Raw genomic sequence first — 27,565 nt, forward strand, 5'->3', positions numbered from 1 at the left:
TACGGCCGCCCCCTCGGAGAAAGCCGTTGCGGGCGGAATGCGGAAGCCGGTACCGGCTCGCAAGCCCCGCGAGCTGGCCGCTCTCCAGAATGACCCAGTCAGTGGTCGTACAGGGTGAGCAGCGCGGGACGGGTAGAGAGTCGCCGCGTAATGACTTCTTTCCTGCCTAATGTCCTATTCTCTTTCCTTCCTCTCTGGTCGTAGTCGGCCAGTGCGGAAACCAGATCGGCTGTTGCTTCTGGGACCTGGCGCTAAGGGAGCACGCTGCGGTCAACCAGGTACCCTCCTGCCGCCGCCAGCCCCTCTCTCCTGTCAGCGAGGTCTTCCAACACCCACGCAGGGAATACTCGACTTGAGCTTTCATCCGACCCATTTAAGTTGCATGGGATGTTCTCAGTAAAGAACATACTGGTTTTTAACTATGTTGCTGCCAGGCACAATAAACTAAAAGAACACTGACCGAAGACCTTAGTCTTGACATTTTTTTCCAATTCTCAGGATCTCCTCTTTATTAGTGTTCGTGGCAGACCAGTGAGATTGCGTATGGGAAAGTACTTTGTAAAATAGATAACACGTGTGGTTATTGTATTCCTTAATTTAACCAGTCAGCTTTTAAAAAGATCACCAAGAATCCAGAGAACACTCATTTGATGGACCTGTTCTACAGTCCTGTAGGTGGAATCCTTTCTTTAGCACCCCATGCTGAACTTTATCTGTAGATCTCATGGCATTTACTCTTCTAAGGAGATTGGAAAGAATGAGGCTCAGCATTTTGTGATACTTGCTTTTTCTTATCAGAGCGTCATCCTCGCCCTTATAGTATTATGAGATTAACAAAATGGAAAGAACTTGATTTGGGCAAGAAGCAGAACCTAAATGCTGTTAATGTATGTTTTTCTTTTTAGAAGGGAATTTATGATGAGGCAATAAGCAGCTTCTTTAGAAATGTGGATACCAGGTAAGATGGAATTAAAGTCTGTTGCAGTGTGATACTTTTTGTTTCAGTCGCTTGGGAGAGAATTCTTCAAAGGACAATAAAAATAGCCAGTTGCTGCGAAGTTGTCTTTTTTTGTTTCATTATTGAAAGCATATTTATTCTATTAGATTATTAATATTCTCATATTATTGTGCAGAACAAGACAACAGGTTTCCCTTTAGTGTGGCTTCGTTTAACTTAACTTGAAATAAGTTTCATTAAAGGAAAGCTGTAATTTTCGCAGAGGGCATCTTGTTAATGCATCCAGTAAAAATTAACTTTTAAAAGAAAAATGTAATTGTTTACTTATATGATGTAAGTATAAAAATGTACTTAAAAAGGAGACAAGCAGTTGTTCGATTGTTTTGTTTATTTAATAAAGGGTATATGTAAGTACCATATATATTTTATCTGGAAGAGTCATTTAAGTTGCGATTCAGGATATGTCCATAAGCTTTTAATAGCAATCAAATCATTAAGTTCATGCGTTTTCAAAATACTTTATAAAGCAGACTTAAACTGAAAAATATATACTTAATATCAGGCTTTAGCTCAATAGGAATATCAGTTCTAGTTTAAAATAATTGGCTGAGTGTGTGAGCAGTTATCTTCTAGAGAAAGCAAATTAGTCCCTGCTTCCTTGGTGAATTCCACAGTCTATCTAGGGCTCTGGCTTGCAAACTCAGAAGTGTCATTGGCATCTTGAGATGGGTTCATTGCTCTCCAGTAGAGCCAGGTTAACGAAAAACCAAATTCTCATTTTTCTTCATAGCCACATTACATTATCTCTTGTAGGAAATATGCCTGAAAAGCTATGTAATAATCAGAATGTTGCTTGGTGACCATGGAGTGAGAGCACAGGAAGTTAGGTGTATTACTTTAATGGCTGGTATCATTTATCTTTATTTTATGGAAATATCTGTCATATAGGCTGTAGATTCCCTCTTACTTGTAGCCCAGAATATCCTCACTTTGAAATTCTCTTAGGAGACTCAAATTTGCCTCTGTAATACTTCCTTTCAGGCGATTCTCTTGCTAAGTTCCGACACCCACCTCTTTACTTCTTGTCGCTTACATGCTTACATTGAGTATTACAATGTAGGCTGGTTGAGACTCAGCCTAGGAGCTTTACTTTCTTCATAAGGTGATTCTTCATAACTACCCTCTTACCTACTCTGTGTGTTTTATACTTTAACCTGAGAGCACTATTATCTTCCCGGTAAGTTTCGCAAGAAGGGTTGTGGCATCTTGCACTTCTTTCTGTGTACTGTCAACACATTCGGCATCTGTTCCACAACTTAGTACAAAAAATCTTTTTCAAAAGTAAGACCACATCTTTGTGTACTCTTCTTATCAAATGTTCATACCTTTTTAATAGCATGATAGGAATTTACCTACAGCATGGGTTGGCATATGTTTTCTGTTAAGGACCAGGCAGTAAATATTTTAGGTTCTGTGAACCATAAAGTCTTTTACACCACTTCTTGATCTGTAGCATGACTGTGGGCATAGGTAATACATAAGGGAGTGGGTGTGTTCATGTTTGAATAAAACTTTATTTAGGAAAACGGGCAGCTAGATGGATTTGGCCTGGCAATTGGCTACCCCTCATATATTCTGTCTTGTGAACTGTCTTTATTGACCCATACACCGTATTAGATTTCAGTACTTTGTCAACTGATTTCCAACATGAAATTCTGAGAACAGCCTTAGATACTCAATGGCAAATACCAGTATATTGTTGTTGGGTGTTTTGCTGCAATAGGAAACCACATGAATGGTGACTTAAGCAGTAAAGGTATCGATTTATCTCACAGACAAATCTGGAAATCATGTTCTAGTTTTAAAGAAATGCCTCAAAGACCTAATACTGTATACTGTTCTGCTGTCCATAAGTGGGTTGGCTTTTTGTCCTTGTATTCATTACTTCATGACTGTAAAATGGCAGTCTCTGCTCCAGGAATCATACTGATATTTATGTTTGAGGCAGGAAAAAGGTAGAAGATTGACAGAAACTGCATCTGGTTCTTCTTTAAAAGCTTCCCTGAATACTTCCCCTTTATCTCATTGGCTAGAACTGGATTACATGGCCAGCCCTAACTACAAAGAAAGGCAGGAAAATAAGTATTTCACTTTTTCAGCCTAATGGGAGGTAAGCAAAGAAGAAAGAAATTAGGAATAGGTGTTGTGTCTGCCTCACCTGGCCTATAAACAGTCTTATTTTATAAATGGAAGTTAACTTTGTTACCTGATAGCACTATTAGCCATGGAAGATCTTATGACCTTTTCTCATTTTTTTATCTTTCAGAGTGGTTGGTGATGGTGGAAGTATTTCCAAGGGAAAAATATGTTCTTTAAAAGCACGAGTAAGATACATATATGCTTGGATTCTTACATTGCATGTATTCTTTTAAATAACTGTTCTCAGTAACTGTCATGAGAATGAAACTAAACTTTTCAAAGTAGAAAAAAGTTACTAAGCCATGTTTAATAGAAATATAACTAAGCAGACATTTGTGCCCGCTTAACACATTAGGGAGAAGAGTCCATACCTAAAAACACTGTAGCCTTTTTTCAGAAGAAATAGTGTCTAGATAAATGAAAACAAAAGGAGTAGTTTAATGTTTAATTTGAATATATTGGAAGATTTATTTGCATCAAGGTTACTACCAATATAAAACATGGAATCAGCCACATCGTAGTCAATAAAAACTATTAACCCTGTAAGTTCTCTTGAACCAACTACTTCAGGTTCATAGCCCATATTTACAGTCTTATTTACAGTCTTAATCATTCCAACAATATTTCTGTGATTGTTTCTTTGAAACTACTTTTTTCTGATTTTTAATCAGTGATCTTTAACAGAAAAGGAAGTGTAAATGTTATGGAAGGAATTGTAGTGCTAAAGATCAGACCTGGTGTAGTAGCTGTAAGACTAGTGTGCAATAGTTTTGTGACATCGGGGAATCATCTCCTTGTATCTGTGATCTCTGATGTCCTTGGAAAACAAAATTTAGGGCAAAAATTATGTGCTTGCAGGCTGTTATGTTAATTGATTAACACAGTATACTTCATGATGTAGAGAGAACTGATATCCCAATACAAATCTTGGAGAAAAAGAGACTGACATTTCCTAGACTACTCCCAATTGAATCTTTTCAGTGAGCAGATTGAGAGGTGGAGGAAACACTACTAGGAAAAAATGAATCAGTGTGTTCTTGTAGCCTTTGACTTTTTTTCTGAGAAGGTACTCTTCCATTTTCTCCTTAGGAGCTCTTGGTGTTACGTGATTGTGATCACTGAAGAGTCCAGGCTTCACAAGATAACTTGGTGCTTGGATTCTTCCATTGTGTTCAGTTTCTTAGGTTAATAAATACTCAGAATTTTGTAAATCCTATGTTATACTCAGGGGAAAGCCAGATGGCTCTGAAAGGAAGTGCAGACATCAAATCCTGGAACAGTTGTGTCTCCAGACCTTAGATATCTAAGTGAAGAACCCAAAATACTCTCCCAAAGTTTAGTTTAATTTCCAAAGGAAAAACCAAGGACCTGATATAACTAAGGAAGGTCTGGAAGAGTTATGTCAGGATTTTAATGTTAAGTGACTAGGACAGTGTTGATTATATCAAAACTCATTTCAGGAGGTACCTGAATATCAGTTTGTATTTGCGTATTGCTTCCCTTGCCAGATAGTATAGTAATTGAGAGTGTGATTTATGTACATTTAATCTTCCACATACCTCCATAAATCTATCTTGGAATGAGACCAGTATAACCTAATTTATTTTTCTTTTTTAATCTTACAACTTGTACTACAATTTACCCGTACAGTGAAGTCACTCTTTGGTTGATTTAGGTGTTAAAATCAGCACTTGAAGTCAAAATTGCATATTGTCAGAAATATCCTTGAAAATACCTAGCATTGCCAAACATAATCCTATACAGTCCTGTGTGTGAAAAGGACACAGTCGTGTGGATGAATATGGTTGCTGTATATAAAGGAGCACATTTATAAGACATAGTTTTATAGTCTTTATGATATACTGCTATATTATTTGTATATCTTAAAGTAGCATGGTTAATTACACAAATGATTAAATTCACTGCTTAATGTTGTATGGTCACAGAACTAAACGCCATGAACCAAGCATTCCCTCTGTGACATTGAAACAAAGATTTAACAAATCATTTTTTAGTGTACCCTAAGGTTATTTCAGAATTTGTTTCAGTTTTGCTTTTTTATTTAACTCTATTTAGTTTACTTTTTCACTCTTGTTCCTCACTGTAGAAAATATGGAAACTATAGGGAAGTAGGAGGGCGGGACATAATAATCCTACCGCCAAGCCAGCCCTCCTTTACGTTTTACTATACTGTATTTCTTTCATCTTTTTTTCTTTCTTATAATTAATTTTGTGTTTTATGTTCTCATTTCTTCTTAGGAGTATGGGTTTTTTGATCATGTCAGCTAAGAATTAGATTTTGAATTATTTAGGGGAAGGGACCATGTTGTCGTTTTTGACATCTATCCAGTGTCTTTGCTTTGCACATAATGGTAAATTTACTCATTCAGATTGGACAGTTTTGGGCTGTGGTTCATAAAGAACAGCATGATTGTTCGCAGTATGCAAATACATTAATGCATCCTATATTTTTTGAGAACTTACTGTGGTTAAGGTTGCCTTCTAAATTTCTGAAACCTTGTTAAAAATTCATTGAGGGGATTATCCTTGGGTCTTTTTCCCCCCACTAGGCATTTTGGAATAGAATAAAAGAATTTAGAATTCATTTTTTAATTGGATTCCAACTTTCAAACAGAGTGAAATTCTTTTTTAATTTTTACAATAGATTCTACGTGAAGTTTTTAATTAAGCTTAAAGAGAGCAGTGCAATATTCAGTGCATAAATTCTTTTCATTTACAGAGTGAATAACTCTAAAAGGAAAATGCACTAATTGGATTTTATTTTTCTTTCTCAGGCTGTTTTGATTGATATGGAGGAAGGGGTAGTGAATGAAATTCTGCAGGGACCACTGAGAGATGTATTTGATACAAATCAGCTCATCACTGATATTTCTGGCTCAGGAAATAATTGGTGAGAATACACAGTGTAAAAATTGAATGTCTTCTGAAAAAAAAAATGAGCAATCTTTCCTTCATTCTGAGATTCTGCTGATATGAAGTAAGATGCAATTTGCCACAGGCCTTTAAGCCCACCACCTTAATAAAATGGTGGTGTTTTAATGCTTGGCAGCCACCTATATTTACTCCTAATTTCTTCTAACTTTTTAAAAGAAAAAGACGAATTATGAAAAATTAATTTGCTGAATTCCTTTTTATAAATTGATTCTTGAAGAATGCTAAATAGTGACAAATGTTTTAAGTACTGTCATAAACTCTTATCTTTATTATTTGACTGGCTCTCAAGTTATCCAATTGGTCAGCTATAACAGAATTGATACAGATGCAAGCCAGACCAATATCCTAGCATTCAAGCTGAGCCTGAGGCTGTTTTTACCCTTGATTGTATAATGTGTGTGTGGGAGGTGGGGGAGCTTCAACAGTAATCACTTGGGAATTCACATTGAGACTGTTTGGCTGTTTGTTAGAAAGTAAGTAGCTCCCTGTTATTTGCAAATCTCTCATACTCATTATTTTCACTATTTGCAGCCAGTCCCCCAGGTACATAATGTGGAATGATGTATAATTTTACTAAAGCATAAATTTGAATCTTGTGTTCCCAGAGACTTACCTGGGGAGAACCAGTCACTTAGTAAATGAGCCCACCTGACCCGCTAACTGCATTTTCCCTAATTGTTGGGTAACTTATGTGTAGCTTTTGAGTTATACCTGACTGCGTGTTATGGGAAAATACTTTGTTTTAATTCATAATAGTGATATTTGCAAATTTGGACAACTGAAAAGACTAGAAGAGCTGCATGAATATCAATTTCTACTCTATGCCATTTTATCTAATAACATGATGTGACCATTTTTTTCTCATGTATGAAACCAGAATAGGTTTGTTGAAAATTTTTTATTTTCAATGTCTCTGTAGTTTGCCACATTTTGCTTTTTAATATGTAAAATCCACTACAATTCAGAAATGACCTTAAATGGAGAGAAGAAAAATTATGTAAGTGAAATCTTATTTTGTTGGAATTGTACCTTAAGAGAAAGGTTGAGAAGGTAAATTTAGAAAATCATAGTTTAATATTCATTACTGATGAGCTTACTTATCCAGATATTTGAGGATTAGAGATACTGAATATTTGTTCAGTTTTCCATCTAGTATCTTCAGGATATTGTATGATTTATTTACAGGTAACAAGAATAGATTTTTACTTAGTTCAATAAAAATACTTTTCAAATTTGTTTAAAATCCTTTTATTTAGATTAGAACTAATAAAATCGAAAAACAATACATGCAAGGATTTTTTTTTTAATCTATATTTTTATTTTCAGGGCTGTGGGTCACAAAGTTTTTGGCAGTCTTTACCGAGACCAGATTTTAGAGAAACTAAGAAAGACAGCAGAGCACTGTGATTGCTTGCAGTGTTTCTTTATAATACATTCCATGGGAGGAGGTAAAATTTTTCATTCATTTGCCTGTAACATTGGTGGGAATTCATTTTGCAAACATAAGTCTTGTTTTTAGACCTGTTCTTGCTAAAGATGGAACTATTCAGAGTGTGTATGGTTTGAGCATATAAACATACACCTTTTTATCTTAAAATGTTGTGGAATTATGTCACTATTTTCTTTTTTTTGTTTGTTTTTGTTAATGTAAACCCTCTTAAGAGTCAACAGAACTATATTGGAAAGTTTTTTTTTTTTACCTTTAGTTTCTTACAGAACATTCAGCTACTTTTAAGGATGTATGAGCTTTTGAGGAATGCTGACTTTCTCCTCAGAGTTTGCCTATACAGTCCTGTTTCCTAGAGTGAAGCATTTCTGACATGTTCATAATGTGTGCTTACCAAAGGATATCAGTCCCCTTTAACTACCTTCAAACCTTTCTTGTCTCAGTGGTATTAATCTATTTATTAGTTTCATAGCCCCCTAATAGTTCACAACTCAGTTTGAAAAACAACCAGATTAGAGGATTCCAGTTTTAAGTTCTGAAAATTTTCTGAATTTATGTAAATATAACTTTATGTGTCAGAAAATTATCTTTAATGAGATTCCTAGAGTTTCTGCTTTTAAATAAGTAATGTTTCATATTTGAAAATTTTTGAAATTTGAGGTCAATGTGCTTAATTGTAAACAATTTTAACTGAGTATTTAAGTTGCTTCATGACATAATAGTTTTCCTTGTTAAGATTATATAGATACTGCAATAAAGCTGTCCAGTTAGTTTTCTTAAATTGCTTAATATCAAGTGTAGACTGAATATTGTCATAGTTGAATTTTTTACGTGTGCATGTACAATCGGTTCTTGTGGCATTATGTAGCTATAACTTAAATATGAAAAGGAGTAAAATATACACGGCCCTCCCAAACTCACTGTCAGAGTCAGAGGTGGCATTCAGGACTTCATTTCCTGAATATTGCCTTCATTTCCTTATCCAAAATTAGATTCGTTACTATATAATAACAGAAATAAGTTGAAAATTATTTTTACAAATACAAAATTCTGGCAGGGTGTGGTGGCTCATGCCTGTTAATTCCAGAACTTTGAGAGGCCAGGGCAGCAGATTGCTTGAACCTAGGAGTTCAAGACCAGCCTGGGCAACATAGGGAGACCCTGTCTCTACACAAATTAAAAAGTTAGCCAGGCATGGTGGCACATCCCTGCGGTTCCAGATACTTGGGAGGCTGAAAGCGGGAGGATCATTTGAGCCCAGGAGGTCAAGGCTGCATTGAACTGTGATTATGCTGCTGTACTCCAGCCTGGGTGACAGAGCAGACCCTGTCTCAAAAAAAAATAAAGTTTCAAATTCCTCACAATTATATTCTGAATCATTTATGCTAATTTTAAAAAATATTTTAATCCTCAGGAACAGGATCTGGACTTGGCACCTTTCTTTTAAAGATGCTTGAAGATGAATTCCCAGAAGTATACAGATTTGTAACTTCCATTTATCCTTCTGATGAGGATGATGTCATAACCTCACCTTATAATAGCATCTTGGCAATGAAGGAACTTAATGAGCATGCAGACTGTGTGTTGCCCATTGACAATCAAGTAAGAAATTACATTGGAACTTTGGATAAATTTTATATATATTAGTCCTGTATTATGTATATGTGTTCATATGAAACCTTCTCTTCACTTTTCAACCTTCATATCTCAGAGAAAACATCAATTTAAATTGCTTTTCTTTCTCTTTCCTAGTGGACTATCATCTACATCCCCTCTTCTTAATAGCTTCTCTCCCAATGTTTTTCCCTCAAAAGTCTTTATTTGACATCATTAGCAAAATTGACCTCATGGTGAATTCTGGAAAGTTGGGTACAACTGTGAAGCCAAAGAGTCTGGTTACTTCAAGTTCTGGGGCTTTAAAAAAGTGTTATAAGAAGCCCTTTGATGCAATGAACAACATTGTGGCAAATCTGCTGCTCAGCCTAACAAGGTAATTCTATCCAGAGATAGTCAAAAACATTTATTGTGCTTTGGGTGATATTTTTAATTTTTGTAGTAGCATTTTTTAGTTATTCTAAATTATAGGAGCTGCTTCTGTTTTTATTTTGTCTTGTGTTTTCTCTTCTTGGAGTGATCAAGCAGAATTTTAATTCCTTTAACTCCAAAGCAGCATTTCACCAAGTATGTTGCATGCAATATTAATAGGTATCATATAATGTAAAAGATTTTGTAGTTGATACAAAACACTTAGACAAAATTAAACATTTTGCAGCTGTAGAATGTCCTAATCATTTTAATCAACTAATTTTACCTCCTCATTAGCAGGTCCAAAAGATTTCTGTGGCTTTTGGTATCAGAGATTGCTTTGCCATTATTATATTCTAGATTATAGACCCTCAAGGGATTTAGTTGTTTCTATAATAATTATTGACCTATATGTTTTTAACTCAAATATAAAGTTTGTTTTAAATAGGATATTTTTATATGTGTAATGAGCAACTATAATAGTATATTGGTTACATTTTAGGTAATCCAGAAACAAGAATTAGTGTAGGGCCAGGCATGGTGCCTCATGCCTATAATCTCAGCACATTGGGAGGCCAAGGCTCAAGTATATAAAATACAGGTCTTGAGCCCAGGAGCTCAAGACAAGCCTGGAGCACATGGTGAAACCCCATCTCTATAGAAAATACAAAAGTTAGCCAAGCATGGTGGTATACACCTTCTGTAGTCTCAGCTGCTCAGGAGGCTGAGCTGGGAGGTGGTGGTTACAGTCAGCCAAGATCACACCACTGCACTCCAGCCTGGGCAACCAGAGTGAGACCTTGTCTCCAAAAAAAAGAAAGAAAAATTACTATAGATGTTGTGTGTTATATTTTACTTTATACATGATTGTTCATGATACTAAATTTCACTATATGGAAGAAAAACATGTTTGCACTGAAAAACAGTTTACAAAAGAATTTGAGAAACTACCTGCTGAATAAATCAAGCTACATTTGAAGTGTATAATTTTAAAATTAAAAATTTTCTCATTATTTTAATGTTAACTTTTTAGCTCTGCAAGATTTGAAGGGTCCCTTAATATGGACCTTAATGAAATCAGCATGAATTTAGTTCCTTTTCCCCAGCTTCATTATCTGGTGTCAAGCCTAACACCTCTATATACACTGGCAGATGTTAACGTTCCTCCTAGAAGGTAAGGTGTAACTTTGTTTCCATTTTTTGAGACCTCAAATTACTTTAAAAAACATTTTTAAGAGAAAAAAGTTTGCAGTAACTCTAGTTATTTCATTGTATCATCTTATCCATGAGAAGTACATAAAATGCAGTTAATCACAGCCATTTTCCCATTAGATGAATGTTTCTTTAGAAGTAATTGTTGAAAAATACCCGTATTAAACTATTTGAACTTAAAACTAATGATTAAATTTGTAGGCTTATGAAAAGTGCTTTGAAGTCTGGCAAACAACATTTGAATCCTAATTGTCACTTACTAGCTACAGGACCTTGGGCAAATGACTTCAACTTTCTCAGTTTTTCTCATCTGTAAAAATGAAACAGTACTTACCTCATATATTTATTGGTTAGATTAAATGAGAGTTTGTTTTAAAGCTACTATCACAGCCCAGCACCATAGAAGGATTTCAGATGTAATTCTGTATGTTTTCCAGAACACCTTGCTTTATAACTGTGTGTCATTGTTAAGCATAAAGATTTCATCAGTATATTTAACAAAAAAAAATATAGTTTTGAAAGATACTCTTAGCATATACATTGATGATGAGATTGAAAAATTCACAGTGACATTCACAGTTGACTGAGGGAAAAGGTCTTGCCAAGCTCTGTAAGGGGACAGTATGTAAATAAGAAAGTGAAAACTAAGTTGCTGAGTGCAGTGGCTCACACCTGTAATCCCAACACTTTGAAAGGACAAGATGGGAAGACCACTTGAGCCCAGGAGTTCAAGACCAGCTAGGGCAACATACTGAGACCCTGTCTCTACAAAAAGAAAAATTTTTTAACTAGCCAGACATGGTGGTGTGCACCTGTACAGAGGAGCCTGAGGTGGGAGGATCACTTGAACCCAGGAGTTTGAGGCTGCAGTGAGCTATGATTGTGACACTGCTCTCCAGCCTGGGCAACAAAGCAAGACCCTGTCTCTAAAACAGATTAAAAATAATTAAAAAAAAATTTTAAAGCAAACTAAATTAAAGATTCTTTTTTATAATTTAAGTTTTGACAAGATAATTCTATACTTCAGGAATGTCACAAGTGATATTAGTAAGTTTTTATTTAAGCCAACAGCAAATGACCGCTTTGCCAACTAATAGATAGAATTCCCTTTCTGCGTCGGATGCTGATGACCTTAACAAGTACCATACACGGTGTATGCAACATGGTGATCATTAAATGTCCATTGCCATCAGGCTAGCATAGGAGTCTGTGTATTGTTAGATATAAACTTTGTCAGTCACCTTTATTTTCTTTTGTCTTTTAGCCTTCAGTTAAAAGTCTCTGCTTTTAGGAGCACTGCTATGGAGTTTCATCTTTTATAGGAGAGCTTCACATTGTCCTTTGATAATTTCCTTCTGTTAATTAATTTATGATATAATGTACTTTACAAAGTAATAGTCTTAATGTTACAGGCTTTTAATTACTTTTTATAATTTGGATACTATGAAATAAGGTATACTGAACTAAGTAATAATGATACAAGTTTCAAAAATCAGTACTACAGAGTTCAGTAACGATACAGTCAACATTTTTTAGCTACCTGAGATCACCAATATACTGCAGAAGCTTTTCTCCCCCAGAAAGAAGAAAATATGTTATTTTTCCCTTCTCATATTTATCATCAAGATTGCTTCAAGAAAATTATAGCTATTTAATATTTTTAGAATATATATAATTTAATATTTTGTTACTATAATAGTGTGGTTTATTTACTTATAGAGGACTGTCTTCATTTTATAGTTACACATAGAAGAAACAAGTAATATTTTATATAGACAATGACTCTTTCATTGTTGCAGATTGGATCAGATGTTTTCAGATGCTTTTAGTAAAGATCACCAGCTGCTTCGGGCAGACCCCAAACACAGTCTTTACCTCGCCTGTGCACTCATGGTGAGAGGAAATGTACAAATTTCAGATCTTCGCAGAAATATTGAAAGGTCTGCTTTATATTTTTAAAGATAATTTGTGTGTGCTGCTTGGGACAATGTGACATAGTAGTTAACATCTGCTCTTCAAATTCTAGCAATGCCACTTACTAAAGTGTGACCTTGAACAAACTACTTAGTCTCTTTGTGCCTTGTTTTTTTCAAGTATAAAATAAGGATAATAATAGTACATAGTTTTTATTTAGGAGTATTAAATGATATATGAGATGTTTTATTTTATGAGTGTTCAGAAAATTGTGGCTGATAATTATTTTTATTACTGCTGTCACCGGCACTACTACTGCTACTGCTGCTTCTGATTTTTGTTTTACTATTTAATTCTATGCATAAAAAAACTACTCGGTTGAATTACAAAGTAAGGAAGATAATAACTTCTTTTCTTTGTATCCCTAAATTCTCATCTTAAGGATTGAGTTTCTAGCTTCTTCAATCACCATCACAGTCAATTTAATGTTCCCCTATTAAAGGTCTCTTAGTTCACTATCAGACTATACTGTGTTACTCCCAATGGTAAAAAATAGATAGCTTGTAAACTAAGAAATTAGAATGATACCATCCATAATGTTCTAGTTTAACTAATATAAGCTGCAATAATAAGGCAGACATTTTTAGTGCCTTAGTTCTTACCTTTGAGCTGTGTGTGTTGTTTGTTTGTTTGTTTGTTTTAATCTCAGATTAAAACCATCTCTACAATTTGTCTCCTGGAATCAAGAAGGCTGGAAGACCAGCCTGTGTTCCATACCTCCTGTGGGCCATTCTCATTCATTATTAGCTTTAGCAAATAACACATGTGTGAAGCCCACCTTCGTGGAACTGAAGGAGAGATTCATGAGGCTCTATAAGAAAAAGGTAATTATCATACCCCTTTGTAACTGTGTGTGTTAATTTTGACTATTTAAGATATTTTCTTAAGAATTACACTATTACAAATCAGGGTGATCTTTTCTATTATGTTTGTTGTACTAATTATTAATAAAGAGGAGAGGCTTACTTGTACTATTTTTACTCTAAATGAGAAATTTCATGAGTTTATAGGATTTATTTAATTTGACACAAGTTCTCTTTCAAATGTAGAGCTGAATGAACTCTAATTTTAATAAGGAATAATTGCCTTATACGATAGTTGTAGGTATTAAAGTTCCTGAAATGGTAAGTGTTACCAAATTTTTTAATTTATAGGCTCACCTTCATCACTATCTACAAGTTGAAGGGATGGAAGAAAGCTGTTTCACAGAAGCTGTGTCATCTTTATCAGCACTCATACAGGAATATAACCAACTGGATGCCACAAAAAACATGCCTGTGCAAGATTTACCCAGACTAAGCATAGCTGTGTAAATAAGAAAACCCCAAAAATACTTTCTTAATCTCACATTGTTTTTTCTGACCTGTTTCAGCATTTTTGTGATTCGGAAAGTGCAGGTTGTTTTTTTGTTTGTTTTGTTTTGGTTTTTTTTTTTTTCATATTTTCAGGAAATATTTTTGTCTAAAAGAGTGAGTTCTGTTTAATCACAGTTTGTTGGTAATACCAATATGTGCAATTAGTGAAATCCTAGTACCTTAACTTCAAACATTTCTCTTCAGCAAAGTCCCTTTTTCTAAAATTGAAAGAACAGAGTTCTTGAATATTTTGCTGTATTTATATCCTCATATTTAGGCATTTATGCACTGATAATTATGTCTTCAATAAAAATCTTGTACAGATATATTTTTCGTAAGTATTTATGATTTATATCTTAATATTCTATTTAAGTCCTCCTGAGTCCATATAAGTAGTTTACTGGGAGTAGAAGAATACAATATAAATATTTCCGTGTAATATCCACTAACTTTTCAGGCATAGGTTTTATTACAACTGTTAAGGAGGTTTTGTTTCTTCTTTAGATAACAACTGGTTTGCTCAAAAGGATCGTAATTTGTACACTTAAAATTTATTTGCATTAAACTTTTTTTTTTTTTTTTTTTTTGAGACAGAGTCTCACTCTGTCGCCCAGGCTGGAGTTCAGTAGTCCAATCTCGGTTCACTGCAACCTCCACCTCCTGGGTTCAAGTGATTCTCCTGCCTCAGCCCCCTGAGTAGCTGAGATTACAGGCATGCCCCACAATGCCCGGCTAATTTTTGTATTTTTTTTTTTAAGTAGAAATGGGGTTTTACCATGTTGGTCAGGTTCATCTCGAACTCCTGACCCCGTGATCTGCCCACCTTGGCCTCCTAAAGTGCTGGGATTACAGGTGTGAGCCACCGCACCTGGCCTAAACTTTTAAAATAATTGCTTTCTTATCAAACCTGTTGATTTTATAATAAATGTTCATATTTTTAAATAGTGCTACTTGTTATTGTTTCACGTGTGATTTATATAAATGAACAGAACATTGCTAAGCTTGATAACTTCTTCCAAATTTTGCAATAAATGGCTGTAATTGTTCCAGTTACTGTAATCTTCAGTTCTAGCCTTATCATTAATATATTTTTAATAACAATTTATACTTCAGATCCACGGGCTAATTTTAAGTTTTATTTTTACATTTCTTTTCTTTGCAAAGTAATGATACTGTTCTTGGTCTTTGTCTTGGATATTTAATTTTTTGCAATATTTGATATAAAATTTAGTTTGTAGTTGTTAACAATGGCCGGAAATGTTGCATTTTCTCCTTTTCGAAAGAAACTGATATTCAACATCAGGCAATGAAAAGTATAAATATATTTATAATGTAATCTTATTTCTATTCAGGAATTAATCTAGAATCTCACGTGCCTCTATAATGATTTATCAACTAATGGACACCTAGGCTACATTGTCAAATATATATTAAATTTTTTAAATTGAGTATGCTTGTTTATTTTTCCCCCAAAGGAGTCTCACTCTGCCATGCCAGCGCAGTGGTTTAACACATGTGTGAAGATCACAGTGGTTTAACACATGTGATTTCAGCTCACTGCAACCTCCACTGCCTGGGCTCAAGTGATTCTTCTGCCTCAGCCTCCCAGGTAGCTGGGATTACAGGCATGCACCACCACACCAGCTAATTTTTGTACTTCTTTTTATTAGAGACAGGGTTTCACCATGTTAGCCAGGCTGGTTTCAAACTCCTGACCTCAAATGATCCGCCTGCCTCAGCCTACCAAAGTGCTAGGATTACAGGTATGAGCCACTGCGCCAAGCCTAAAATTTAGTATGCTTTTTTACACATCTTCAGCAAGTATTCCAGATTATTTTTTTAAAATATTTTCTTGTAAATTGCGTAATTTTTTCATATACAAAATGCTTAGATGGTACCAGATGTCTCTGTATTATGTAATTATAGGATATATTTTAGAAATGAGTTAAATTGTTAAGTTTTTCAAATTTTACATATATTTTTAGGAGAACTTTTTAAAAAAACTTCTAATGCCTTAAATATAGTGATCTGAGGTTAGCTAGGCATTCTTACTGTTATAAACAAAAAGATTTGCCACCATTTTATACTCTAATTTTTTTATTATATGACAGGATTGACTATTATTCATCCATTTGCTTGGATGAATCTTGAGCTTGGATGAATCTTTTACAGAATCTTGAGCTCAGAAAATATATCTCCAGGTTCTCTGCAGTTTCTCTGACATACACAAGATGTAATCCACAGCATCTTCCATTTAAATGACCCCTCATTTGGGCAATCAAATTGAACAGTAATCATTTTAGACTTATTAGGGATACAGCATCTCTTATCCAAGCATATTCCACAAAAAGTGGGTTTGTAACTCTGAGTACTTGAGCATCCAGAAAAGACAAATTTTTCAGCTTTGGAGAGTTGGAAAGTAGGTTGGCATGTTTTTCCTTTGGGGATCTGAAAAGATACATAAAATTAAGAATTAATTCTTTAAATTTTATTACAATAGTTTAGAAAAATATGTGGAATATTTTATGGCGCAAATAAAATTATTTGGAGGCATTAATAAAAGTTGTTCTGTAGTGATTTCCAGCACTCTCTTTTCTCTGCCCTTAAGATCCCTTTCTCACCAGACGTCTGTCCTGTCTATTCTTACTCCATCATATTGTAACACCCACAGCTCAATGTTTTTTGCTCTCTATTCTTTACTCAGTTTCACAATAGACATTTCTGTTTTGTTTAATATCAAGGGCCATGTCTTATTAAATACCTACCTAAGACTTAGCAACTTTCATAACATAGCCCAGTTTTGGGTGGATGAATAGATGAATAATTTAATCCTCATCTCTTTAAAACTGAGTCATCAACTTGCTAATATGATAGAGAATAACTTGAGGATAGGAAGCATTTCTAAAAATTACTCTTTTTGAGACAGACATCCTGCCTAGTTCAAGAAGTAGGACCAGCTCTAGTTATACCAAACAATCTTAGGGTAAATATTTTCTCATAATGCTTTAGCAAGTTTGCTATGTAAGCATATAGCATTTTGGAAACACTGTGGTCTCCTTCCAAGTTAGTGATATATAACTAAGATTAGAACTTCTCTACTCTAATGTTCATAATATCTGTTTTCATAATTATAGGGTAACAACCAAAGTCTTTTTATTCATTAATAGAGAGAAAAGTTAGAATCTGCTATATTTAGTAATATTTTCCTCACAAGTTGCAGTTAGATTAATATCTGTTTTCCTCTGAAATAGTTTGACTTTAAGCATTATAATGAGATGATTTTATTTTTGTAAAAACTAAACACCATCCCTCCCTCTAAAACCCACACATACTTGCTTTTCAGGACTCTCTTTATATTGAGTTATAATTAAATCATTTAAACCTGGCCAGGCATGGTGACTCACAGCTGTAATTCCAGCACTTTGGGAGGCCAAAGCAGGTGGATCACCTGAGGTCAGGAGTTCGAGACTAGCCTGGCCAACATGGTGAAACCACATCTCTGCAAAAATATAAAAATTAGCCAGGTATTATGGCAGGTGCCTAGCAGTAATCCCAGCTACTCGGTGGCTGAGGCAGGATAATCACTTGAACCCGGGAGGCAAAGGTTGCAGTGAGCTGAGATTGCACCACTACACTCTAGCCTGGGTGACAGAGCCAGACTCTGTCTCAAAAAAAACAAAATCCATTTAAACTTTACCTTTATTGTCTTTAATATATTGCTGTCACAAGGCTGAATGTAACACAGTCTTTTCTCTTTTCTCATTTCACAGTTGCTGTTTTCATTGGTTACCCTATTAGATATTCCCATCCCACATGTTCTGGAGCAGGCCGTCCACTTTGTTGCTTGCACAAGACATTTTTTTTTCCAAATAAGTGGGAGATTTCTATAATCTAAAACAAGGGGAGAAAAGTATGTATGAATACATATAAATGTATAAATAGATAATTTTTAATCATGTTTAACCTAATATTTAAGAAATCTGAATATTTTTATATAATGTAATTCAGAATAAAAGAAGCTGATGGTTTAATTTATCATTCTATCTCCCTCTTTCCCAATCCCGAAATTACCTTTCCATCAAATATTACAGTCTAATCTCTAAGGAGGAATAAAAATACTTTATCTTTGAAAAACTGAAATTTACTCATTTGCATCTTTCTGCTTAGCCTGTCCAATGAATACTAAATGTAAGCTTATGTTCTTGTTGATAAGTTGTCTTTTCCCTGGTTCTTGCCTCATCATTTAACAGACATTGAAATGAAAATTAAGGAATTTGAGATATTGATCAGAATAGTGTGATCTTAATGTTAACTTTCATGATATGTTAAAATCTAAAATACAAAAATTATGTTTGGGAATTAGACTATCAATGAGATAGATTTCTTCCGTTTGTTTTAATCTAGTCTTTTAGAAAACTAAGTAATATTACACTGAACTAAACTAATCATTTATATACAAAGTCATTGAAAATGGATAATTTCATTCATTCAACTTAATTTCATACTCGCTGCGTTATCAGGCCTGAGGCACTCTCCAATTGGCTATGATTTCAAATTACTTATGAAAAAACAGAATGAATGAATCAATAGATGGGTCAGTGAGTGAGTAGATAGAGCCCCTCCAATGTCTACTGCTAAGGAGAAATAGAAGAGGGTAATAATGAGAATATAAGAGAGTATAATAATTCTCCCATTTCTGTGTAAGGTCATTGGGAGCTTTTTGTTATAAATGAATCAGGCCCTTGGCTCATTTTAAGCAAACTACATATTGACTTTTGTCTCAAGGCATTTCCTTAAAAGTTAATGTGCATCTTGAAATGGATGCTTTGGAGTGCGGTTGTGATTTGAGTCTGCATAGCAAAATTCTGGCTATATTACTTCAAAAAATCAATTTAAAACTTGAAAAAGACTCAGAAAAAAATGCCTTTTTCATAGGAAATAGTCTCTTTTAAGTATGTGCTATCTTTGAATTGATGGTATGATACTGCTTTCAGTGTTATTACAGTAGAATCTGTCACAATTGCACACAGAACTGAGGGAGAGGAAGTAGAAACTGGAAGATACCTGGAAGGTAGACAACAGTTTAAAGACCTCAATGCAGGAAGCAGATTAGAAGCCTGGCACGCATCTGCAATAAATAAAGGCAGGTTAGATTACCGTGTTACAGTAATCCCACTTGTTAAACCAAGAGCTGTAGTTCAGGTGTTTAACATTCATTAAAAAGCAAGAAAACTAGAAGAGATTTTTGAAACAAAGCTTAGTGTTTGGTGAGCAATGAAAAAAGCATGAGGGCATTATGTCATTGCATGCTTCATACTGACCTAGCAGAAGCTAGATTCCAACCAGAGACTATATAAATTACCATCGCAAATATATCTTAAAGTGTTTTTATCATTGTGGTTAATTTTAAAAGCCAAATTCCTGTGTGGGCCATAAACATAATTTCACAGTTAAGTAAAGAAGAGACCTTAGACTGAACATCTTCTTCCTTTGAAACACATCTAGGTCTAAATATCAAATACCAGAGAACATTTCAGGAGATTTTCTTATTTCACGTGACAAAGCACTAACTACTAAGACTGACTATTGGATGCTTCTCCCAACCAAGGTCAAAGTGAATCCACTGAACTGCTCTAAATTCTCAGATGAGACCAACTTGAACTTGAACAAAAGGTCTTTACTTGTGGAAAACTGCTCTAAGGTAATCTTTCCAGAGAAGTTTACGCATGGGTTCTAAGAGCCTTATATTGAATCAGTAAGATCCAGTGCAGAAAACCAACTGTTCTGTACATTTTGAAAAATAAAATAAGAATATGGCTTATATTTCAGAGGTTTTAAGAGCATTAGTAGTGTCATGCTGTCTACTGACCATGTATAGCAAATGCAAATTCACCACAACCTGGTAAATTTTTTTTCTAATCAACTGCCAAAACGAGTTGCTGAGGACGTTCCCTTCATAGAGTTAGTTTTTAAATATCTAAAATTCATTTCTCTCTGCTTATAGTTGCCTTTATTAAATATCCACTTAATAAAAGTGAACTTATGACTTGTTAACAAATACAAGTATTCTTATTTCCATGGCAACTCTCACTAAGCGCTAAACTTTAAGAGAAAGGCATTCTTGATTTCTGGATGAGAACACAGATGTGACCAAGATCCAGACTTCAGTGTTGCCCCTTTTGAGTCCTTCCTCTTCTAGACTTTATTTGCTGGTGGTTTTGAAACTCCTGTTCCCAAAATATGCTGATGCTTAAATAAAATGCTAACTTAGAGGAGCCCAGAATACAAGGTTTATGAATATACTTAAGCTAACTTTGCAAATGGCCAGGTGCTCAAGATGAGTAACGAAAAGTCACACTTCATTTTTCTGAGTACATACATACATGGATAACCTACTTAAAAATGTGTGTGTGTGTGTGTGTGCGTATGTGTGTGTGTGTGTGTGTGTGTGTGTGTGTGTTTAGAGAGAGAAAGATTAGTAATTGAGCTTCAATTTCAAAGTGAATTGACTTCCTACCAGTTTTCTATTTTTAGAAATAATATATTTACAAGTTCCAAATATGTGGGGTTGCCATTTAAAATTTGGGGAAGTGGATGGTCAAATTTCTTGCGCATAATAGAACAATACAAATAAGTTGTTGCAGGGTGCATGTGAACAATATCTGGTCAATTTTCCTGAGAAGAGATTGGGAATAAGCGGAGGTGTAAGATTTTAGAGGAGCTCCCTGATCTAGTAGATCTTTTAAAAATTACCAGAAAATTCTAAAACATAAAATTTCCTTTTCAGTCATTTATCCCTGTCTAAGGCAAAGATTGAGTAAGATGATATACTGAAACTGTATCTCTCTCTGACCGCCAATCAGTAAGTACTTACTGAGTACCTGTGGTACATAAAAGGAACATGGAAGAATACCACCATGGTCATACATGAAAAATAGCTCTACTTTTGAGCACCTGGCATTGTTCTGTAGCTTGTTGAAAGCTGCTGTAGTAATGGTTCCAGGCCACAGTTTGACTGATCAGAGTTCTTTCCACCTTTAGCTCCAGAGCAGTGACTGTCAGCCAGCTTTGGTATAAACAGAGGCGTGCATCCAATGGCCCCACTCACACAGAGGCAGCTAAACAAGGGGTTGGGCTGAAACACTTGACCATTATGATAGTGTACCCCGTTGAGCTCGCATCCAACAGCTACAAGGTCTGAAAAGGGAAAAGAGCAAAATCACCAAAGAAGCCATAACCTGTGGTAGTCTGGATCTCCAGTTAAAAACCTGAGAAGAAATGGCTTATCTCCTGTATGAAGTATAGCTCTCAACCTCTTAGGTCTCATTTGGAATCTCCTTCACAGGACATCTGTAGAAAGGTTTTTAAAATGAGGCTTTTTCATTATATTGTACGCTATAAACCCCACATGGTCACTTCCAGAATTAAGACCAAGTAAAGACTCTGCAAAATCACAGTAAGTATAGCAGTTGATAATAAATCTAAGCTAGGCTGATGCTTAGTGAGACAGCTTTTCCCAGACATCCAACAATAGGCTAGGATATATTCTTAGAAAGACAGGGTAAGTGAATATCTGAAAAAACTGTAACTTAGTTAACTATGGAACTGCAAAGTACTGATGGTTTTTGTTAAGACATTGTAAGAGAATTTTACTTCCTCCGAGGGGTATTCTTGACCTTCTAGATCAGCTGTTCCCCAAGTATGGTCCTCTAACACCTTGGCAGTACCTGAGACACTTTCAGGGGATCTGCAAGGTCAAAACTCTTTTTCCAAATACTAAGGTGTGGCTGGCACTTTTCACCATGCTAGTATTTGCACTGGTGGTACAAAAGCAGTCATGGCTGAACTGCTGGTGCCTTGGCATGAGTCACACTGTAGAGGTCATCTTGTATTTTTCCTTGCAGGCACCTATCCTTTAAAACAGGTCAGGGGGAGTTTTACCTAAGGATGTCCTTGACAGCATAGTAAAAAGTATTAATTTTATTAACTCTAAATTATCAAGTACTGGTCTTTTTAGTATTCTATGTGACAAAATAGGAAATATACATAGAATATTCTAGTGCAATAGCTGTCTTGAAACTTAAGCAAATAGCTGTCTCAGGGAAACTTAAGGAACTATGTCATTGGTAAAGTTGTGAGCTGAACTAACCACTTTTTTTAGTAGGAATTTACTTAAAGAAATGACTGACAATAAACTGTTTATTCAGACTTGGGTATTTTGGAAACATTTTTTTTTTTTTTTTTTTTTTTTTTTTTTTAATGAGCAAAATGAGCCTGTCACTTCAAGGAAAACAACTGTGACAGCATTTTTTGCCAGTGAGAGAATTCAAAATTTCAAGGAAAAATTAGAGTTTTGAAAAACTTGCATCCATCACTGAAATCTTTGTATTTATCCAATATGTAGACTCCTCTGATGAGGATAATATTAATGTGATTTCTTTTAGCATTACATAATTAAGTGTATAAATATTTTGGACATCTCTACATCACAGTAAATGTATTTTCCAAATAAACAATGTATAGAATGGTAAAATTATACATGAGTAAAAGATCTATTCCAAATGGGCCTTGGATAGACCAATGCATTTTAATGTCACAGAGCTGAAAGTTCATTGACGTGGTTTCAGATTCTCTGATGCAGCTGATTTTTAAGACACTATCACTTGTCAAGTTTTAATATAATATCAATAAACATAAAAGTATATTCACAATTATCAGAAAAACCTTTTAAAATATTCCTTCCTTTTCAAATTATATAGCTGTGTGATGCTAGATTTCCTTCACATATTTCAACAACAACAAAAAAACACATAGTAACAGGTTGAAAAAAGCAGTAAATATGTGAATCTAGCTAACTTCTATTGAGCTAGACACTAGAGAGATTTGCAACAAAATGTAAAACAATGACACTCTTTTACTAAACTTTTCTTTTGAAAATAAGTTATACATTTTTTTATAAAAACATTACTATTATTAATCTACAATGGGTTTATTCTTTTTAAATTAATAAATATTTCTAAGTTTCTAATCCATCAAATATCAACAGATAACCCCTACATAAAAGCTCTTTAGATCCTCATTAATTTCTAAGAGTATAAAGTTTCTAAGAGTATAAAGAGGTAATTTCTAGGACTAAAAAGGGGGTCCTCAGATTAAAAAGTTTTTAAAACATTGCTCTTGATCAGGGATCACCAAATTTTCTATAAAGAGCCAAACAGAAAACGTATTAGCCTTTGCAAGCCAGAGCGTGTCTGTCAAAACTACTGACTCTGCCATCGTAAAGCAGCCATAGAGTCTATGTTAATGTACGTGCCGTGTTCCAATAAAGCATTATTTACAGAAACAGGCTGTTGGCTAGATTTGACCCTATATAGTTTGGTGTCCCAGTTATAGATTATCCCTATTACTCTCCTCGTGGCTATGCTTTGTTAAAAGTCTCATCACATTTTGTGTGAAATTACTATGGAAATATCTGACACCTTAATATTTGATTCTCTGAGGCCAAGGCTTGTATCACTTTTTCCCTGTCGTATCCTCAGTTGCTGGCCACAGTGCTTGGCTCTGTAGTGGACAGTCACTAAGTGTTTGTTGGGTTAATGAAATAACCTGCCCAGCTTGGGGGAAATGGGTGTCCTGAATGCCATTGTTTGATAGGTCATGTTTTCCTTATAGGATTCCAATAAATAACATTTTTGAGAACCTACTGAATACCAGATATTGTGCTAGGTGTTGTGTGTCATTTTATTTGATCCTCCTAGCAACTCTCTAAGTTAGGAAGTGTATGTTATATAACTGAGGCACAGAGAGAATAAACATCTTGATCAAGTATATTCACTTGGCAGAGCAATCAGGACTTGAACCTAGATCCCACATTTTTAACCGTACAATACAGGGCTGGCAGGGGCATCAGGCTGTCAAACTTGAGTTTGACACATTCAGTCTGACTCCAAAGATAGATTCTCATTCCACGGCTCATAACCGTACTTCTGATAGTAATTTGCCTTCCTTCTTAGACTTTTTTACAGACTGACTAAACTGTCTGGGTGACATAAGTATTTCTCTTCCCTTAGAATTTTTTTTTAATCCTAAATAATTTGGCATCCTAAATTAGTGTCAGTGTTTAGATGGTCTGAATCAGTCTCCAGAGCTTAGTCACAGAAAGCTGAGGGTCAGGTTGTGGTTTGGAATGACCTCACTTTTTTTTTTTTTTTTTTTTTTTTTTTTTTAGCAAATCTGAGGTAAAGCACAGCAACTCTACCATTAGTTGGGAAAGCTGAGGTTAAAGTCATATGTCTAAATACTGGGTATACATTCTAATATTTTTAAGCTGACTATTTTTTGTTACAGAAGAGGCTGAATTCAGATTGTTTTTTGACCATATTGACAAAAGCTGTCATTTTGTAGCACTTTAAGAAGTCAGACTCTATTTGGATAATTCCTCTTACCTTCTATCAGTGAATTACCTGAGAAGAGCTGCAAGATTACATCAACGCAGTGAAAATAATGGGTTTCTAAATGTGTGTAAGCATCTGCTAATTGCACATAGGATCCACTACAATGGAGCCAGTCCCAATAGTGCATGAAAACTAAACCCGTCTCATATTTAGCCAAACTGAGCTCATCACTCAAAGCTAACAATTGCAGGAGAGAAAAAAAAAAAAAGTCTGTCTAGACTTAGCGTTTTCCAGAGGGTCCAGAAAAAGACACTTACATGCACACACTCCGGTCTCATACCTAGGCTTGTCTCCTGAGTAGTCACAGTACAGCCCTTTGTGTGGGTCACAGAGGTCAGCTTCATTGCACATTTCCCCTGGTTGCTTGGCACAGATTTTACAGCATCCACAGCCATCTCTCACCAGGCTCACTCCAGGAGGGCAACGGGGCTTCTGATGAGGGCATTTGCAGGGCCAGTGGCAAAACTGTTTACGCTGATGTGCATCTGACACCTCTCTAGGCCTTCCTTCAGGTGTAGTATCGAACGGAACAGTGCGCTGTGCCCTGCAGCAGAACTTCGTTTGATAATAAAAGTGATGTCAGAAATAGTTTCTCTATATCATAGTATAACAGGAGTAGAAGATTTCCCCCAAACAGGTAGTGTACAGTGTGGTGAGTTATAATAATACCACCTATCAGCATTTGACATGATTACTCTCCTTAAAAATTCTTCACTCAGCCTCCAAGACATCACTTATTCCTCCTTTCTCACTGACTGCTCCTTCTCACTCTCCTTTGCCGGTTCCTTCTCATCCTCTTCATCTGTAAACCTCGGAGCCCCATGGATAAGACCTGTAAACCATCTTCCCTCCCTATTTCTCTTATCTCCGACTCACACCCCTCTTCTGAACTCAGACTCAAACTGCCTACTTGACATTTCCACTTAGGTGTTAAATAGGCATAGCAAATTTCATATGACCAAAAGCAAACTCCCACGTTCCCTCCTCCAATCGGCTTTTCCACGCACTTCCGTATGTGAGCAAATGACAATATATTTCCAAAACACCTTGAGATCAGATCATGCTTGACTCTTCTCTTTCACATTTTACATCTAGTTCCATCAGTAAATCCTGTTTATTACACCTTTAAAAATACCCACCGTGATTATTTATTGATACCTTCTCTGTTACCAACATGATCCACATCACCATTGTTCACTTGGATGATTACAATAGCCTCCTAAATGTTCACCTTGCTTGCTCCTTTGCCCATCTGACATCTAGAATGATTCTTTTAAAATAAGCCAGTTCAGTTCATATCACTCTTTGCTCATACAGAGTAGCTTCCTCATGGCCTTCCATTTCAATGCAAAATTCAAACTACCATCACTACCCTGCATCACATGGTCCCCCCTCCCCATGTTACTTTACCCACTACCACTCACCCCCTTGCTTCCTCCACACCAGCTACTCCTGGTTCTCTGAATGCTCCAAGTAACTCTGCCCCTAGACATCTTCATGGTTCACTCTTATTTGCCTTTAGGTCTGTGCTCAAATTTCTCAGTGAGGCACTCTTTAACCACTCATACCCTAGTCCTTTCACCATAGACTTTACCACCTTTCTTATTACCTACACATTTCAGTTGTTTACTTTCTGATACCTGCACCAAGAATGTGAGCTTCTTGAAAGCAAGGTGACTGCAATCTTTATAAATCACTTGACATGGTTATTTCACTCAACCTTCACAGCAGCAGTGTGCAGTAGTTATTATACCATGTGATCGGCAGATAATGGTCCCCTCAAAGATGTCCATGTCCTCATCCCAGGAGTCTGTGCATATATGTTACCTAAAACAATGAAGGGAATTTTCCAGATGTGATCAACTTAAGGATCTTGAGGTTATCACTCGATTATCCAGGTGGGCCCAAGGTAATCACAAGTCCATTTGGGTCCACCTGGGAGGGAGGCAGGCATGTCAGAGGTGTGATGGCAGAAACAGAGGTAGGAGCAATGTCATTGCTGAAAGTTATTATGAAGGAAGCCAGACAGCCTTGAAAAGCTGGAACAGGCAAAGAATGGATTCTCCCCTGCAGCCTCCAGAAGGGAGGCAGTCCTGCTAACAATTGATTTTAGCCCTGTAAGAACCATTTTTGAACATCCAATGTCCAGAACTGTAAATAATCATGTTGTTTTAAGCCATTCAATTTAGTAATTTTTTTAGAGCAGCAATAGGAAACCGTATACCCCATTTTATCAGTAAGGACCCTGAGACTCAAATTATTTAGGTTGTCCTGTGTCACAGATCAAGTAAGGATAGGAGAGTAATTTAAATTAGGCAGGCAGGCTCCAGAGCCTAAGCTCTCAACACTTACCCTCCTTCTCTTCCTAGTCCAAATCCTACTGTTAACCAGCTCTGATACTTGTTGAGAAATGCTGAGTGTATGAATGCTGAGAAATGCTGATTGTATGTTAAAATATATTGTTTGCTAAGAACAGCAGCAAGAAAAATCTAGCCACCCTCACCCCAAGTGGAAAACTACTTGGGGCATTCTAAAGTGGCAAAACAGTCTATGTATATCGTACACCGGTGAAAACAATTCTTTAAGCACGGGATATGCAGCCCTGCCCCTGTGGCTCCCTCATGGAGAATACTTTCTAGTTTCTCCTTGATAGCTGGTAAGCAGGCACCAGCTGCCTACCTAGTTTATCTTGGTTCTATAAGAAAACACAGAACACCTGCTGTTAATAATAATCACCTGTTCTGAGAGAATAACTATGTGGGTCGGCGTCTGCTCAAGGCCCTCTGTCCAGGATGCTGTCAGCCCCTTGAGGCTCTCAGCTTAGAAGGCTGTTGGTTCCCCAGATGGTCCCACTTAGCTGTTCTATCTGGGTGTCTGCTTCCCAGCACCACCTGGGTAGGGGTCTCTACAACCGAGCTGGTCTCAGTAGATACTGAACAAATCACTGAATCTCTGCATCTATTTCTGCAGCCTAGACCTCATCCCT

General features: G+C 35.8%; 2 protein-coding genes across 6 annotated transcripts in view; one reads left to right on the top strand and one right to left on the bottom strand.

The window, feature by feature from the left end:
- Positions 1-17,966, top strand: TUBE1 (tubulin epsilon 1). 4 transcript variants are annotated; one of them, XR_012517220.1, is made up of 13 exons: positions 7-114; positions 205-278; positions 906-958; positions 3,285-3,342; positions 5,953-6,068; positions 7,439-7,560; positions 8,974-9,161; positions 9,374-9,549; positions 10,618-10,758; positions 12,596-12,736; positions 13,420-13,594; positions 13,925-15,888; positions 17,896-17,966. XR_012517220.1 is itself a non-coding variant. In XM_003935976.4 (12 exons), exons 1-12 carry the CDS (start codon positions 90-92, stop codon positions 14,081-14,083), a joined length of 1,428 nt encoding a protein of 475 aa, XP_003936025.2. In that variant the 5' UTR covers positions 7-89; the 3' UTR covers positions 14,084-16,222. The 4 variants fall into 4 exon arrangements, 3 of the variants coding, with proteins under 3 accessions (XP_010344786.3, XP_003936025.2, XP_074253690.1); XM_003935976.4 differs by lacking the exon at positions 17,896-17,966 and having other exon boundaries at positions 13,925-16,222; XM_074397589.1 differs by lacking the exons at positions 205-278; positions 17,896-17,966 and having other exon boundaries at positions 32-114; positions 13,925-16,222.
- Positions 16,205-27,565, bottom strand: part of CCN6 (cellular communication network factor 6) — a 16,586-nt gene continuing 5,225 nt past the window's right edge. The window contains exons 2-6 of one of the 2 annotated variants that reach the window (XR_005578863.2): positions 24,837-25,134; positions 21,080-21,322; positions 19,190-19,253; positions 17,823-18,016; positions 16,205-16,573 (exon numbers count right to left, since the gene is read on the bottom strand). Coding sequence is in view for 1 of the 2 variants with exons in the window: in XM_003935977.4 (XP_003936026.2) it covers positions 16,292-16,573; positions 17,823-18,016; positions 21,080-21,322; positions 24,837-25,134 (1,017 nt within the window). In the remaining variant the exon portion in view is untranslated. The remainder of the gene's footprint in view (positions 16,574-17,822; positions 18,017-19,189; positions 19,254-21,079; positions 21,323-24,836; positions 25,135-27,565) is intronic. The other variant, XM_003935977.4, reaches the window with a different exon arrangement.

This window comes from Saimiri boliviensis, chromosome 4 (genome assembly GCF_048565385.1).
Source record: "Saimiri boliviensis isolate mSaiBol1 chromosome 4, mSaiBol1.pri, whole genome shotgun sequence".
In the NCBI taxonomy this organism is placed as follows: domain Eukaryota; kingdom Metazoa; phylum Chordata; class Mammalia; order Primates; family Cebidae; genus Saimiri; species Saimiri boliviensis.

Excerpts from the sequence above, each read along its gene's own strand:
- TUBE1 (XM_003935976.4), top strand. The coding sequence starts at position 90 with ATGACCCAGTCAGTGGTCGTACAGG. Across the intron at positions 959-3,284 it reads TTTAGAAATGTGGATACCAG|AGTGGTTGGTGATGGTGGAA; the intron begins GTAAGATGGAAT and ends TTTATCTTTCAG. Across the intron at positions 6,069-7,438 it reads TCTGGCTCAGGAAATAATTG|GGCTGTGGGTCACAAAGTTT; the intron begins GTGAGAATACAC and ends TTTTATTTTCAG.